This window comes from Canis lupus, chromosome 20, assembly GCF_048164855.1.
Source record: "Canis lupus baileyi chromosome 20, mCanLup2.hap1, whole genome shotgun sequence".
NCBI lineage: Eukaryota > Metazoa > Chordata > Mammalia > Carnivora > Canidae > Canis > Canis lupus.
In genome coordinates, this window is record NC_132857.1 from 35,820,997 (window position 1) to 35,835,903 (window position 14,907).

The 14,907-nt window shown below is 37.6% G+C and overlaps 1 protein-coding gene across 10 annotated transcripts in view; it reads left to right on the forward strand.

Annotated features, from left to right (window-relative positions):
• Window positions 1–14,603, forward strand: part of C20H2orf76 (chromosome 20 C2orf76 homolog) — a 54,658-nt gene extending 40,055 nt beyond the window's left edge. For 4 of the 10 annotated variants that reach the window (XM_072788921.1, XM_072788926.1, XM_072788922.1 and 1 more), the window contains 3 exons: window positions 1,856–1,893; window positions 6,301–6,397; window positions 14,088–14,603. In XM_072788921.1, the coding sequence (XP_072645022.1) occupies window positions 1,856–1,893; window positions 6,301–6,397; window positions 14,088–14,164 (212 nt within the window). In that variant the 3' untranslated portion in view covers window positions 14,165–14,603. The remainder of the gene's footprint in view (window positions 1–1,855; window positions 1,894–6,300; window positions 6,398–14,087) is intronic. The other 6 variants (XM_072788927.1, XM_072788924.1, XM_072788925.1 and 3 more) reach the window with 3 other exon arrangements.
• Window positions 14,604–14,907: the final 304 nt, after the last annotated feature.

A 14,907-nucleotide genomic window follows, 5' to 3' on the forward strand; every position in this document is an offset into this window, starting at 1 on the left:
CCTTTCTCTGACCCTCTTAACAAGTCTTACCAGTTTCTGTTGGAGACAAAAATCTGAAAATTTCTGTTCAAGTCATTTCTTCTTCTGCTTAAAAAAAATGTGGCTTTCTTTTTTTTTTTTTTTAATTTTTATTTATTTCTGATAGAGAGAGAGAGAGAGAGAGAGGCAGAGACACAGGCAGAGGGAGAAGCAGGCTCCATGCACCGGGAGCCCGACGCAGGACTCGATCCCGGGTCTCCAGGATCGCGCCCTGGGCCAAAGGCAGGCGCCAAACCGCTGCGCCACCCAGGGATCCCCAAAATGTGGCTTTCTTATTGTGGGTTTGCAGGACCCATAGAGCAAGGATTTATCTAATTTAAAGGCTCTTTAGCAAAATATATAAAACATGATTAATACTTGGGAAGGTCAAACTACAGTTTTGCATTTTGGTTGTAACAGACTTTAAGCAGAATTCTTTTACTTAAAAAACTGTTACTGGCTTTACTAACTTGTCTTTAATAATAAACCGATACCCATCTATAGTGAGAAAAAGATAATAGGTAACTCAGAATAATAGACAATCCAAAAGCCAACTTGTTTATTTTCTTGTGTACGTTCTGAGCTTATTTTTAACAATTGTGGTATATTTACATTCCATATATGCATTTTTCACTTAGATTTAGTTTTAGTTCTCAACTATATGTAGTTACAGTCCTAGGATTAGGCAGATATTGTGTTAACAATTGCAATAAAGGGTGATGGGCACTAAGGAGGGCACTTGATGAAATGAGCACTGGGTGTTATATGTTGGCAAATTGAATTAAATATTTAAAAAATTGCAATAGATAATTGAAAGTTGACCTTTTAAAATCATGGGTAATTCAGAGTGCTAGAGCTCTTAAGTGGATTGCAATCCTATTCTCTTGTATTATTAGAACAGTTAAGGCCTGTTTTTTAAGTAGATCCTGTCACTTCATTTTACTGTTGGACTTCTTTATTGAATTGAATGGTATGATTGCTAGAAATGAATTTTAGTTTAGGTTATGAGTTTATGCAGAGAGAATAGTATATGTTTTCATAATACATTAATTAGCTGGTTAAATAAAACTGAGTGAAGAATTGGAAACTTTCTGACTTGAAACCCGTTGAATGCTCAGCCCTGGCTATAATTAAGAGCTCACTGTTGCAGAGTCAGACTTTACCCAGTGTAGAGAAATGACTTATTAGAAAAGCACAGTGTAGCCTGACTTCAAGATAAACAGATTAAGGAGTGAAGGAGGATTGAATAAAGCAGATTAGGTGGTGTGAACCTGTGCAACATTTCAAAACCAGGAGGCAAATACTGATATTCTTTGGGCCTTAGCAGTCCTGCTCAGATTACCAGTGAGCCTGAACTCTGAGAGTGGTAATAATTTGTCAGGATGATAATTTGACCTCCTGTCACTGTATGTATTCTGAGAGATTGGTAGGATTTTTTCAACTATTTACATTAATGTCCGACATGTTTTATATTATTTGCTAATCATAGCCTTTTGTGACTCCAAAAAAAACCAGGATAGAGTAATATCCACCCTCTTCTAAGGGAAAATGTGCTGAATTCACTGCAGGTTATGGCACACAGTTGCATGTGTCAAAGACCAAGGCTTTTTTTTTTTTTTTTAAGACCAAGGCTTTCAAATATCTTTATATATCAGTCACCTTTAACATGATGCTATATAAAAGTATTTTTCTTTTACTGTATTCTAGATTTTTAAATGGAGCTGATCATAAGGCAAGGACTTAAGTTTCTCAATTTCACAGCTGTAGCCTCCCATTTCAGATTATTCAAATGAAGTTTTAAAATAATCTTTTACAAAGACTTCTTTTTTCCTTTCAGATAAACTCAAGATTGTTCATCAAGCACATAAAGCAAAGGTATGTTTCATATGTACTGTATCTGGCACATAGCAAGTAATCATTGTTGGCTTTCTCAGTGAATAAGTGAATGAACACACATACTTCTAAATTATTTTCCATTATAATAGCATTTTAAAAATTTTGCAAATATGCTTTCTACAGCCATTAAGGGAAAAAAAAACCCACTAAGTCCCTGTGAGTAGGAGATCCTTTTAAAAAATGTTAATTTTTTGAAAAGCAAAAACAAGCACAAGCACAAAACTTGGTAAATTGAGGTTACAGATAAAGCCATTCATTGTCTGGCAGTCTGATCCACTTAATTTACTTAATTCTGTACCAGAAGGAAAGAGCCAAAAACAGTTAGAAATAATCTGCTTTTTCTGACCTAACTCTTCGTGTGTGTAAGAGAAGATCCAGCACTGTGACTCTTGGGAACAAACCTACTTGCAGAGAGGTCATGGCCTGCAGTCCTAACAGTATCTTACCTGCCCCAAACAGAACTGTTTGTTTATCATGTATTTACATTTCTGTTTTCTCATTCTTTTTAGAGGAATATATTTATAAAGCCACAGTCGAAGGTTTGCTTCTCATACAGACTAGAGCAATCTTTTTTCTTGAATCTCAGTGACTTTGCATTGACTCCTCATTAAAGCCATTATCTTATTCTGTAATTCTGTAATACAAACTACTCAAGAGCAAGGGTCCGTAATTATTCTTCGTATCTCCAATAGCTGGCATAATGCCTCATTCATAGGAGTGTTTCTGTAACAATTTTTGAATTAAGTGTTTCCTGATTGATTATTTATTTATTAGAGAGAGAGAAAGAGAGAGAGAGCGCACACATGCACACATAGAAGGAGAGGGAGAAACAGACTCCTCTCTGAACAGGGAGCCTGATGAGGGGCTCCATCCCAGGATCCTGGGATCATGACCTGAGTTAAAGGTAGCTGCTTAACTGACTGAACCACCCAGGTGCCCCAAGTATTTATTTTTGAATTCACTTAATTTCATTGTTTTCTCTAGTCCTGGATACCCACCATAAACTCATTCAGCTCTCTCAAATAACTGTATACCAGGGTACAAAGAAAATGGCATGAGGGTATGGCTGTCGACTCTGACTTAGAAACTTCAAAAAACATTTTTTTCCTTGTAGCTTAAAACAACACACGTTTATTCTCATAGTTTTTTGAAGGCCAGAAGTCCAAAATCATTTTCACTAGGCTAAAATCAAGGGCAGGACTGGTTCTTTCTAGTAACTTTATTTTTTTATACCAAGGTTGTATGTACAAACTTGACAATGCTTTAAAATTTAGTGTTCACATGTGTCGGGAGTTGTGGTGTGGAATCTGCACTTTGTATGGGTACTAGAATGTCCACTGTGTCTGGCCATAGACATCATTCTTTTTCTCTTTTCTCGGCCAGGTGGGTTTATAATTTTGTCTCTAAAGTGTGGAGAATAGGAAGTGTGGGTTTGTCATAGGGGGAAAATACACACACACACACACATACACGAAATAAAGTTATAATGAAACAATATGCTCTTTGAAAAAGTTGTAGAATATTTCATGTCATTCTCTACTTAATGTTGCATTTTTACATTGTTGGGCTTGTTCATATGCTCATATTTTCCAAATGAAAACCTAATTCTGTAGTATTCAAATAATTGATATTATGATACTTAAATCAAGTATCATTTCCTCATGTATTTGGAAATCTCTTAGAATGGTTTCTTATATTATAAACACATGTTCCAACCTGGCATGTTAGAGTTATAGAATTAGGGCTTATCTTTCCAGTTGAGCAATGTATTAAAAGAGGGATTCCCAAAACAAATTAAGTTGCTTAGAATGTTTCTAGAACCTGGCTTTATAAATTTTCATCTAAACCATAACAATTCTAGTTAAGTACAGACTATATACCTCCTGGGGATGATTCTTCACATTTTTTCTTTAGCTTTTATAAGGAAAGGGGTTGTTATATTTTTAAAGATACAGTTTTAAAACTTCAGAAAAATTTTACCCAAAAGCCCTCGTTGTGCTTTATCCAGCTTCCAGACATTTTTCTCATTTCCCCATCTGCTTCTACTTCCCATTCTCTGTTCCGCATCTGTAGGGCTTGTCAGCATCCGTGGGACCAGCCCATCAGTTTTCCAACCCAGCTGTGATTTTAGTTCCCTTTCTCAGCCAAAGGAAGAGACTTCCAAATGACTCCCATATCTTCATGAACTTAATCACGAAAGGCATATTCCCCATTCCCCTAATATTCTACATTTAGAGGCTTTCTTAATTACCAGATATCCACAGAAATTTCTTCCCATTATTGCAATAAAAAGCTGCCTGGATACCTTCTCACGAGAGCCTCCTATTTGGACTATGAGCTCGGTTTTTATTGAATAGATGAATCAATAGTACAGTGCAAGTAATTACCATAATATGATTTATGGTTATCAAGAAAATGTACTTGTGTATGTATTATGGATTATAATCAGTGGGCTGTTTGCAGAGTCAGAATAATTCCTATTAAAATGATTTAAAATAAAAACTCTAATTTCTTTGTGAGTTTGGAAAGCAGATAGCTACTCTTGTTAAAAGTTTATGAAAGGAAGAAGTCATATCCTAGAATAAATTTTATAAAAAATGTCCAAGATCTTTAAGAAAACTTTGGAATGCTAGTGAAGATCATTCAGTTGTCCACACTCATTGAACTGAACTCCCCTTAAGATCTGTGCATTTTATTTATTTATTTATTATTTATGTATTTCTTATTTTTATTTATTTATTTATGATCTTAGTCCTGGGATTGAGCCCCACTTGTGAGTCTGCTTCTCCCTCTGCCTGTCCCCCTGCTCATGTGTGTGCACTCTTGCTCTCTCTGTCTTGCAAAAATAAATAAAAATCTTAAAAAACAAAACAAATAACTCCCCCCCCCTTAATTTCTGTGCTCTGGAGGTCAAAGCCCTGTACTTTCCAGTGGGTGAAGTTATGGTCTGTGGAGCATGGCTTCTGGGCCTTCTATTTTGGCTACTGGAGTGGCCTTTCTGTTCTCTTTTAGCCATCTAGAAATAGACTATGTTGCTAAGCAGCTACATTCTGGCTGACAGGTGGTTTGTCTAACTAGTGGTCACCTCTATGCTTTTTAGGGGCAGATATCAACTCAAAATCTTCTCCTATAGTTATAATGTTTAACTGGATTTGTAAATTTCATTGGAGGGCAAACTCATCCACCGCCATCCCAAACCTCATAGAGAAAGGTTACTGTCAGTATGACACAGGATCAAGTTAATATGACATCGGATCAGGTTTTTACTAGGTAGGGCAAAGTTTTGAGATGCATAGACTTTTGGCCATCAAGGTAAACTTGCTTGTCTCCAAAGTCATACTGATCAGAGCTCAGGCCTCAGTTCCATATACTCTTGGGTCTGGTTTTTGTTTGTTTGTTTTAAGATTTTACCTATTTATTTTACTTATTTAGTTATTTTTTTCCTATTTATTTGAGAAAGAATGTGTGCGTGTGCACACAAGTGGGGGTGGGGTGGGGGGTAAGAGGGTGGGAGAGTAGAGAGTGGGAGAAAGGAAGGAAGGAGAAGGAGAAGCAGACTTCCCACTGAGCAGGGAGCCCAATGAGGAGAAGCTGGATCCCAGGACCTTGGGATCATGACCTGAGCCAAAGGCAGACGCTTAACCTACTGAGCCACCCAGGCACACCCTCTGGGTCTGTTTCTCAACTTCTCTGACTCCTAGTGTGTTGTGAGGATGAGATGAGGAGGAGGAGGAGGATGACAGCCACAGAAGAGCAGCAGCTAACATGGAGAGGCCTTGCTCTGTGGCTGACACTCCCTTACGGTTTTCTGTACATCATTTCATTTCATGCTTACCCCAGAGCAAAAGAGAAGATTCATTCCCCCCCACCCCGCCCCTTTTTAGAGCTAGAGATTGAGGAGCATGGTTTGGGAAGGGGGACAGGGAGAGAAAGAATCTTAAGTAAGCTCCATGCTGGGCCAGTTTGTAACCTGATATGGGGCTCCATCTCACGACCCTGAGATTATGACCTGAGCCAAAATCAAGTTGGGCTCTTAACCAACTGACCCACCCAGGGCCCCCTTCCTTTTTTTTACAGAGGAAGAAACTGAGTCTCAGAGAGGCTGTGTAGTTTGTTTAGAACATATAGGGGGGCATGAGTGGAACCCAGATTTTTGTCCAGCCCCAGCCCCAAAGCTCTATGCCAGGGTGCTGTCTCCTCAGTGCTTATGGAGTTGTGCACATAGTAGGCACTCACATCCATTTGCTTCTGCCCTGACAGTGATGGGAACAGCATGTGACTTTGGTTATTGCTGTGATCCAGAGTAACATTATTCTGTGTCTTCGAGAAGTCTTACCAAATATGAAGCACCTACGAGTACTGATAAGATGCAGGTTTTCTTTCTAGACAAATGAGCTTGTTTTGAGTCTGGAAGATGATGACACACTCATGCTGAAAGAAGACAGCACGCTGCAAGCCGCTGGAATCGGTGAGAAAGAACGTGGTATGGTGCTGGAGGGGTGCTCGCTTCCCCTCTCTGCTGATGCTGGGCTGATGATGTTTGGATAACTCACCGCAAAGTAAATGCTACCCTTGGTGCTCTTTACACTCCCTGATAATTATTCAGAGGAGGAGGATGAGAATGATGTACATTCAGATCATTTGACTGAGGGCAGGAGATATCTGCTTTCCAAATGTGCAGAATGCAAATAAGTTCATTTCTGCAGGTATGCTCAGAATTCTGCTGAGGGTTATTTTAAGTGATTGACAGATTATTACTCACTTAATAGCCTACTTACTCTTATCAGCATCATGTGAACTGATGGTTTGAGAGAAATGGACCTGGTAAAACTAATATGGAATAATGAAGTGAGATGTTGTTTGTATAACATGCAGCGTGACTTCTAATAGTCCTGTAGTTCACTCAGGGCCCTCTGAGTCACGGAATTTCAAATTGGAGCCCCGTGTGTGCAGTTAGAAGGGGGCCCGAGTTAGCTTTTCAACCTACAGTGTGCAAGTAGTTCTGTTTTAAAGAAACGCCATGTGCCATGTTTTGTCACCATTAGATGTCACTCTAATTCTGTGTATGTACGTCTAAAGATTATCTGGCAATAGGAGTAAAGATTTACGAAGACCGTGAGCTGTTGAAGATGCTATGCCCCTGACATACCTTTGTGGTTGGCGACTCTAATGAAACAGCACAGATCACACTTACTTTATAATTATACACACTGGCTAAGGGGCACTCTAGAGTGAGGTTCATGTTAGGAAGCCTTACAGTTTTTTTTGACAGGTGTTCTATTGAGTTATTTTAGTGACATATGTCAGGAATTCAGTTTTTTTTTTTTTTTTTGTTTTGTTTTTTTTAGGAATTCAGTTTTGAGTGATGTGTGGCTAAAGTGGGTTCCTGACAAGTCTTCTAATTTAAATAGGATTTTTGTTTTGCTTTGTTTTGTTTTTAATTAGGATTTTAAATAACATGCTACAAAGTCTTAGACTTACTTTCCTTGTTTGTCTACCATGAGCTACCTTTAGTGTCTTTTCATATTATATATATGTAAGATTGCTGTTATTTGAAAACAGTTTTTATTTTAGCATTTATTTCTTCCAATGCTACTATTTTACTATAGCAAGTGACACCTAGAAGTTAGGCCTGCTTGTTGTTAAAGCATAAAGATATAATTATTATAACAGACTGGTTTGGTATTGATGTAGGGATTGAAAACTCCATGGAAAAGATCAGAAACAAACTTAAAAAAAGTTAAGATTTCACAAAATGATAAAGTTTTTACCTCTCAAAGAAGGGGGGTAAGAATGAATTAGCCAGAAAATGGCCCATTTGCCAAAGCATTTGGGAAAATAAAATTTAAATTATATCTCAACCTTTATTTAAAAATAAATTGTAGATGGATTATATGTCATAATGTAAAAAAAAAAAAAAGAATTTAAAATAAAATGTAGCTTAGTAGTTTCCTGATCTTGGGGAGAAGAGCTCTCCAAGCATGACCTTGAAGGCAGAGTAATAAAGTGGGGAGAAATGATAGATTTGCCTACATAAAAACTAAAAAAATGTAAACAGAGTTAAAAGGAGAAGCACTAAATTATACAATAATATACTTCACATATGACAGAAAGTCATTAGCCTGAATTTATAAAAAGCTCTTACAATTAGCTTGAAAAAAGATCAGAAATCCTACTGATGGAAGAAATAGCTAACATGAAAAATAGGTCAGCCTTATTAGTCCGGAGAGAAATGCACATGAAGATAGATGTTATTTTATGTAGTATCCTAGTCTCGTAGTTAAGAATTAGAGACCAGAGCCAGAGTGCGTGGGGTTTACAGCCTGATTCTGCTGTGTACGGGCTGGGTGACCTTGGACAGGCAGTAATTTTAAGCCTTGCAGACATGAAGAAAAGTGATGGTATCCAAGAGAGTGTTGGGAAGTGGATACTCTCTTGTACCACTGTTGGGAACGTATATTTCCTCTAACTTCCTGTAGGTCAAGTTGGCCAATAAGACTTTGTCACTCTTAACTTTCTGTTGCAACTGTTAACCAGGCCAACAGGAATATGCTTCCTCAACCTCTGTGTCTCCCCTGAGGTTGAGATGTGCATTCAGAGGGGTGGCGGGCTTCTCTCACCTTCCTCATTTGTGAATCACCAACGTAGAGCTTTCTTTACTGAATGGAAATAGAATGTGTTGTGTGATACCGTTGTTGTTTAAGAAGGTATATATTTACACATCTATAGGCATATATGAAGAAAAGATTATGTAACAAAATTGTAGAAATAGTTCTCTGGGCAGTGGCATGGCAAGCGATTTTTTTTTCCTTCTTGCTATTATCTAGTTGTTCTTGTAATTTAAAATTTTTCTACAGTACACTTGTACTATTTGTAAATTAAGGACCCAATTTCAAAGAATAGACTCCTAAAGTTGGAGAAAATTGATTTGAGTGAGGCTTGCACATTTTACTTATTTTGTGACCTTTCATAAGGCATTTAGTATTTTTGAACTTCTGTTTTGATTTCTGTAAAACAAAACAGAAGCAATTAAACCTGTTTCAAAGTGTTGTCCTAAGAGATGAGTGGGAAAAAAACATGACATGAAAACATCTGGAACAATGCACATGGAGACCCTCAGAAATACGTATTTGGAAACCATTTTAGAGAAGGCGATCAGCAAATGTTTTGAATTTATTAAAAACTTGAGTTGTTGAATTCACTGTCGTTAATTTCAGACTCGTGTAATGAGCCCCCTGTAGAGGTAAGAATCAAACTCATCGTCATTCTTGTTTTAAGGCCACGGATCTTTGATGAGAATCTGATTCTTTTCCCGAGTTCCCTATTGGTTTGAGGGTGGTGTGAGAACCTTACCCTGCCTTTCCGCCCTGGCAAGCCCACAGCCCCAGTGGCTTTCTGTTGTGCGTGTCCCTCCGTGTTGCCTGAAGCCAGTGTGGCTGTGCCCTGAAGAAGCTTCGCTTACACACGGGGAAGGAGGCGATGGCCCTTGGAGAGGAACAAAAAATTCTGACTGGGAGTCAAGTTGTAAAAATGACGCTCGAAGTGTGTGATTTTTTTCTAGGGAAATTTCCCCTCCCTTGGTGCTGTGTCAGGTTAGGTTTTTAAGTGGTTAAAGGGAAAAATTCTAAGTTATCACTCTCCCTTTTTACCACTTGATCCTTCGGTAGAGCTGTCACTCTGCCATCACAGCCAGTTGCCATGGGAATGATGCCAATGTAACAAATTTATCATTTGACTTTCCTGCAGAATTCATGAAAGGAAGAGAAGGACTGTGTGTGTTGGAGGGCAGGGGAAATTAGGGGAACAAACTTGTTTGAAGATCTCTTTTCTCACAAGGAAATTCTCCAGTTCCTGCTCTGGCCTTTTATCTGCATTGCAGATCCCAATTGTATATTCTGCGCCTGACGTCGGGGCACATTTTTGCTTGTGGACTCGGAGCTAAAGGACATAAATAAAAAGATTTGCTTTTTGGAAGGAAGAAGAAAAAGCTTTACTCAGAGTTGTTATTTGTAATTTAAAGATTTTTTTACCTTGTCATTAATGATTGTAGTTTTGTGGACTAATTCCCCTAAGTGGTAAATTTGCATGTAAGTATTTTGGGGATGTCGTTTCATCTCATTCTACTACTGTTATCTCCTAAGGAAAATGGTGGCAGGGTAACTCTTTTCAAGCCAGCTGTGTTTTAATGGAAAGATTTTAAAACAAGATACCATGGACCAAACCATAAGTGCTTATCCGAGGGAAGAGTTTTGTGCATTAAGCCTGCTCCTGTAATCATGCTGAAGCTCCCCTGTGGTCTGTTTTCATTTTGCGTGTCAACTCTTGTCGTCTGCCCACAACCATAACCCTGACTTTGTGACCCGCACCTTTTGATTATCTCAGATGTATAGCTAATATTGTAGGATTCTTTGGCTCTCACTTCATCAAGATCGTGTTTGATTTGTGTTTCCTGAACGTTCAGGTCTCTCCCATTCTCTTTGGAGTAGTAATATCTTAGGGCCCACATGCTTTCCTCACTTCATGGCATGTTACAGGGGCTGTTCTTTACCTTAAACACCAAAACAACAGTACTCAGGAAAGTAGGTGAATTTGGGATTCCAGAACAAGGGGTCTGGACTGTCCTTCCTTTTTACCGTTCTCTCATCATTGTGGGAATCACAGGGCAGTGTCCAGTCTATCAGAGGTTAGATTTATTTTACTATCTGTTTTCTTCAAACTTGTTTGAAATCCTCTCTGCCTGCTGATCAAACAAAACAAAACAAAACAAAGCAAAACAAAACAAATGCTTGAAGCAAATATAAAATGAAACACTGTGATTGGGAACTCTTGGCCAGATCACTTTGGTGCAAACTTAAGAACAACTCAGCTGTAAAAAAAAAAAGAAAAAAAAAAACAACTCAGCTGTGAGTGTAGTTTTGAATAATTTGTAGATTAGGATTTTATGATCCTTGGAAGGATGGGACAGACTCCTGGACCAGGAGAAAGGGTGAAACTTTGTTATTTTGGTCTCAAATTGCTGCAGAAACCAGACCTCACTCTTTCTGTATTTTTTTTTTCTTTTTTGGCCAATAACCTGCAATTATTATCACATTACAGCCTGGCCTGATCATTAATTGTCTGTACCACAGAATCCATGCACATGTATAGGTCTCTCTTCTCAGATAACAGTTACTGTGGCTTTCATGCCTACTAGTACAGAATAGGGAGTTTGAAACTATGCAATAAATCCTCATTGATAGGTGATTTTTTTTGGAATAAATAGTTAAGAGCTTAAGTATATTGCCTTGAATTTTTCTTGAGATTTACCATTTAACATTGTTTTTTTTTTACATCCTTTTATTTAAAGTCATTATTATTTTCTTGTTAAAGATGAATGAAAAAAATGAAAAGAATGAAAAAAATGAAGAATGAAAAAAGAAAGATGTGTATGTATGGGGTTGACCTATTTGAACACATTATAAAATTATTCATTTCATTTTCCAAGTTTGAATGTCCTGGCTTGCATTCATTTCATTAAACTTGTAAGTCAGTATGAAAAGGGTGCACAGTATTTGGAGACTTCTTACTTGATTTCATTTGATAGTAAGACAAAGGGATGAATCCAGCACTGTATTTATTGGATTTTAGATTTTACATTCATTTCAGATTCACTTGCCAGGGCACTATACACCTGAGTGCCCTGCTGCCTGCAGCACATTTAATTTAAAATCAGGTGCCCTAGGGGACTGGCACACAGTAGACTTCCTGAGGGTTCTTCTGGAGCCATTTTAAATAGAATCGAGGAAGCAAGAATTTAAGGGATAATGGCCGAAGGGGTGATTATGCAGAGGTCTTGAAAATCTTCTGTAATTTGTTTTCACTTTAATTGGCAAGTAAATTTGTGGTATAATTACAGGAAATCATCCTCAAGCATTTTCAACAGAATTTTACAAATTTTCAAAAGCATTCTGTTTGTTTGAGGACCACATTACTAAAGTTTAAAATACATTTTAGGCCTTACTTTTGACTGTTCAGAGTAACCCACTTTGAATTTGTGTGCTGTTTTCCAATTTTTGAAGGGTTTAAGTTTTATCAGCCTTTGTGAAGTATTGGAGTTTAATCCATTTGTCAGTCTTGTTTGCTTTTTTTTTTTTTCTGAAAAAAAAGATATTCATCTGAAAATCTTTATCTTGGGGGATTCCATTTTGAGCATGTATTGTGAGAGATGGCATATAAAAACTTTAGATAAGCAAGGAATTGACCTATAAGTTAATTAGACCCAAGAAAACCTACATGTCAAAACAAAAAAATGCTTTGTCAGTCCTTTCTTCAGCTTATTCTGAACCTATTATTACCATCCCGAGGAACTATATGATGCATTCGTTTCTCAAAAGGGGTACAGATAAATGTCAACTGCTGTAAGTGAAAATTGTAATTACAGTTAGTGTGTATTGAGCAAAGTGCTGCGTGGGCAAAGCACTATGTAAAGTTCTGTATGTAAATAGCAACTTCGTAGATAAAACCTTGCATTATGATTATGAAGAACAGAGTGCTTTCTTAGCTTGTTCTCCATTTGGAGGATGATTAGCAGCACTTGGAAATGACATAGGTCTACCTTTGGGATGGCTTCCCTTCAAAAAAGGAAACCCCAGGAGCTTTTATATAAGGGAATAAATGTCGAAATATCTTCTCTTTGAATATTGAATTTTCTGAAGCCCCCTTTTCAGCATTTTACTGATTCCAAGTGTGGATCCTCTTAGCTGTCTTTCAAATGCGCTTTTCTTGTAAAATTCAGCTGTACATGAACTTCCTGTTTGCCTAGGGTTCATCTGTCTCCAGCCCCTCCTTACCGATTCTCTGTCTCAGCTCGGCCCCCATCCCACCCCTAGGCTCACTGTGCCGAGAGTTTGCAATCTGATTTTCATCAAGATTAATCTTCATTTAATCTTGAAGATGCACTGGGACTGGAATGAGGATCTGAGACAATGGGTGACTTTATTCTTTCAACACGTCTGTATTTTCTGTAATGAGCATGGGTCACTCATGATTGAGAAACAATAAATCGATATTCTTAAAATCAGCAAAGCCATTTTTTTTTTACCTGAAATGTCATGCTAAGCTCCTTCATTTCATTCTTTTGTGATAAATTCTAGTGATGAGATGAGTTTGGTAAACTAAGAAACCAGTGGTAATCCTTGGCATCTTTCCCTAGTATTCTATTTATTTGGCTTGAAGAGTTTTACTTGGCTGTTTTTAGAGGATATGTTAATTGAGTGATCGGTATTCATTACAAATAATCTTGTCTGTTTTCTTGTCGAGAGTCTGCAGGCCCTTTTGCTCTTTCTGTAAAAGCTAAGCAGACTGTATTAACTTCTGGTTTAATTTAGAAAAAAAAATGAATGTGGAACTTGTTGGCGCACACCTTCAAGAATTGCATGTTTAATAATTGGAAGGCTCTCCATCAGATTTGTCTCCAGTCTGAATTAATAATGTTGCTGACTTATTGTTTTAGAAGACGGAGTCCTTGACCTGCTAGGTTGAAAGAATTGTGACTGCTCTGCTCCTTTGCGGGTCCTTTAGCTGTGCCATATCCCCTGTGAATAATTAGAGGTGTTTGAAGGTATTGCGGGAGAAGCCAATTTGTGTCTTTCACTTTGCATATTGTTGAAGCCTCATGAATTAGGCATAAGCAGGCAAAAAATTAACTTCTTCAGACACATATTTTGATGGGTCATGAGGGAGAATGTAAAGTGATCTGTAAAGTATTCTACTGATCCTCTAAGTATTAAATTATTATACCTACAGGCTAATTTCAGAGGGGAAAAAAAAAGCATTTTCCCTCCTCCTTCTGTAACTGAGCAGCACATTTGGAAAAAAATAAGCGATTATTTTCTAGGATTGTTAAGGGGACTATAGCATGAGTAATTTTATGGTTTCCTGGAAACCAGCGTCTTGTACTCATTCTTGTTTTTAATTTTTTAATTTTTCTTTTTACTTTTAAATTATTTGAATTCTAAATTCATATATAGACAGCTGATGCCTCTTGTTGATTTGGTGAAATGTGAAACCAAACAAGTAGCTCATCTTTCTCACCTTAGGCATCTGAAACACTGAATCAGAGTAATATGGATTTCAATACTTGCTTAAGATCTAGTTTTACATTAAAATTTTTCCATTGTCTTTTTTTTTTTCAGCTCATGAAACTGAAATTGCATTCTTCCGTGAAGAAGATTATAAGAACTACAAAGCTAATCCCATTTCATCCTGGTGAAAACCTCTTGGGGTCTTCCTTTTTGCATACCTGTATTAAGCTCTTTATTCCACTAGTGAGTTTTTGAAATTGACAAATACACTAAAAATTAATCTCAGGCTCTGCTGTTTGAGCTGAAGTCTGTTGTGTTTTCTCCTTCTGCAGGTCTGCCCTTTTTCTTTCTTGTTGGAAAATAGTATATTTATGAGAAAAACACTTTAAAAAAAAAAAGTAGAAGAAATAGTTATCCAAAAATCACCATGGAGGGGTCCCTAGGTGGCTCTGTTGGTTAAGTGTCTGCCTTTGGCTCAAGTCATGATCTTAAGGTTCTGGGATCGAGTTCTGCGTCACGCTGGGCTCCCTGCTCAGTGAGGAGTCTGCTTCTCCCTCTGCCCCTCCCCCTGTTCTTTCTCTCTCTCTCTCTCTTTCTCTGTATCAAATAAAGAAAAATATCATGGAATATTGGTTCTTTTAGTCATAACTTATTTTTCTGAAATTAGGGGTTATTTGGATGGCTTGCATGTTGGGTTCTTTAAAAAGATTATAAGACTAAGGTCATTCTGTTCATTTTGTATTTTTCTCATAGTTTTATCAGAACCACTGTACACTGTTACTGTCTTTGGTTAGCAGAGATTAGGAGTCTCTCATGACCACCAGTGCTACCTTTTGCTCATGATGATACACCACCATGCATGAATTGAATTGTGTGCATTTTAGAGAGGTTTTCTGATATAAGAGGGTTTCTTCTTCTTTTTCATATTTCA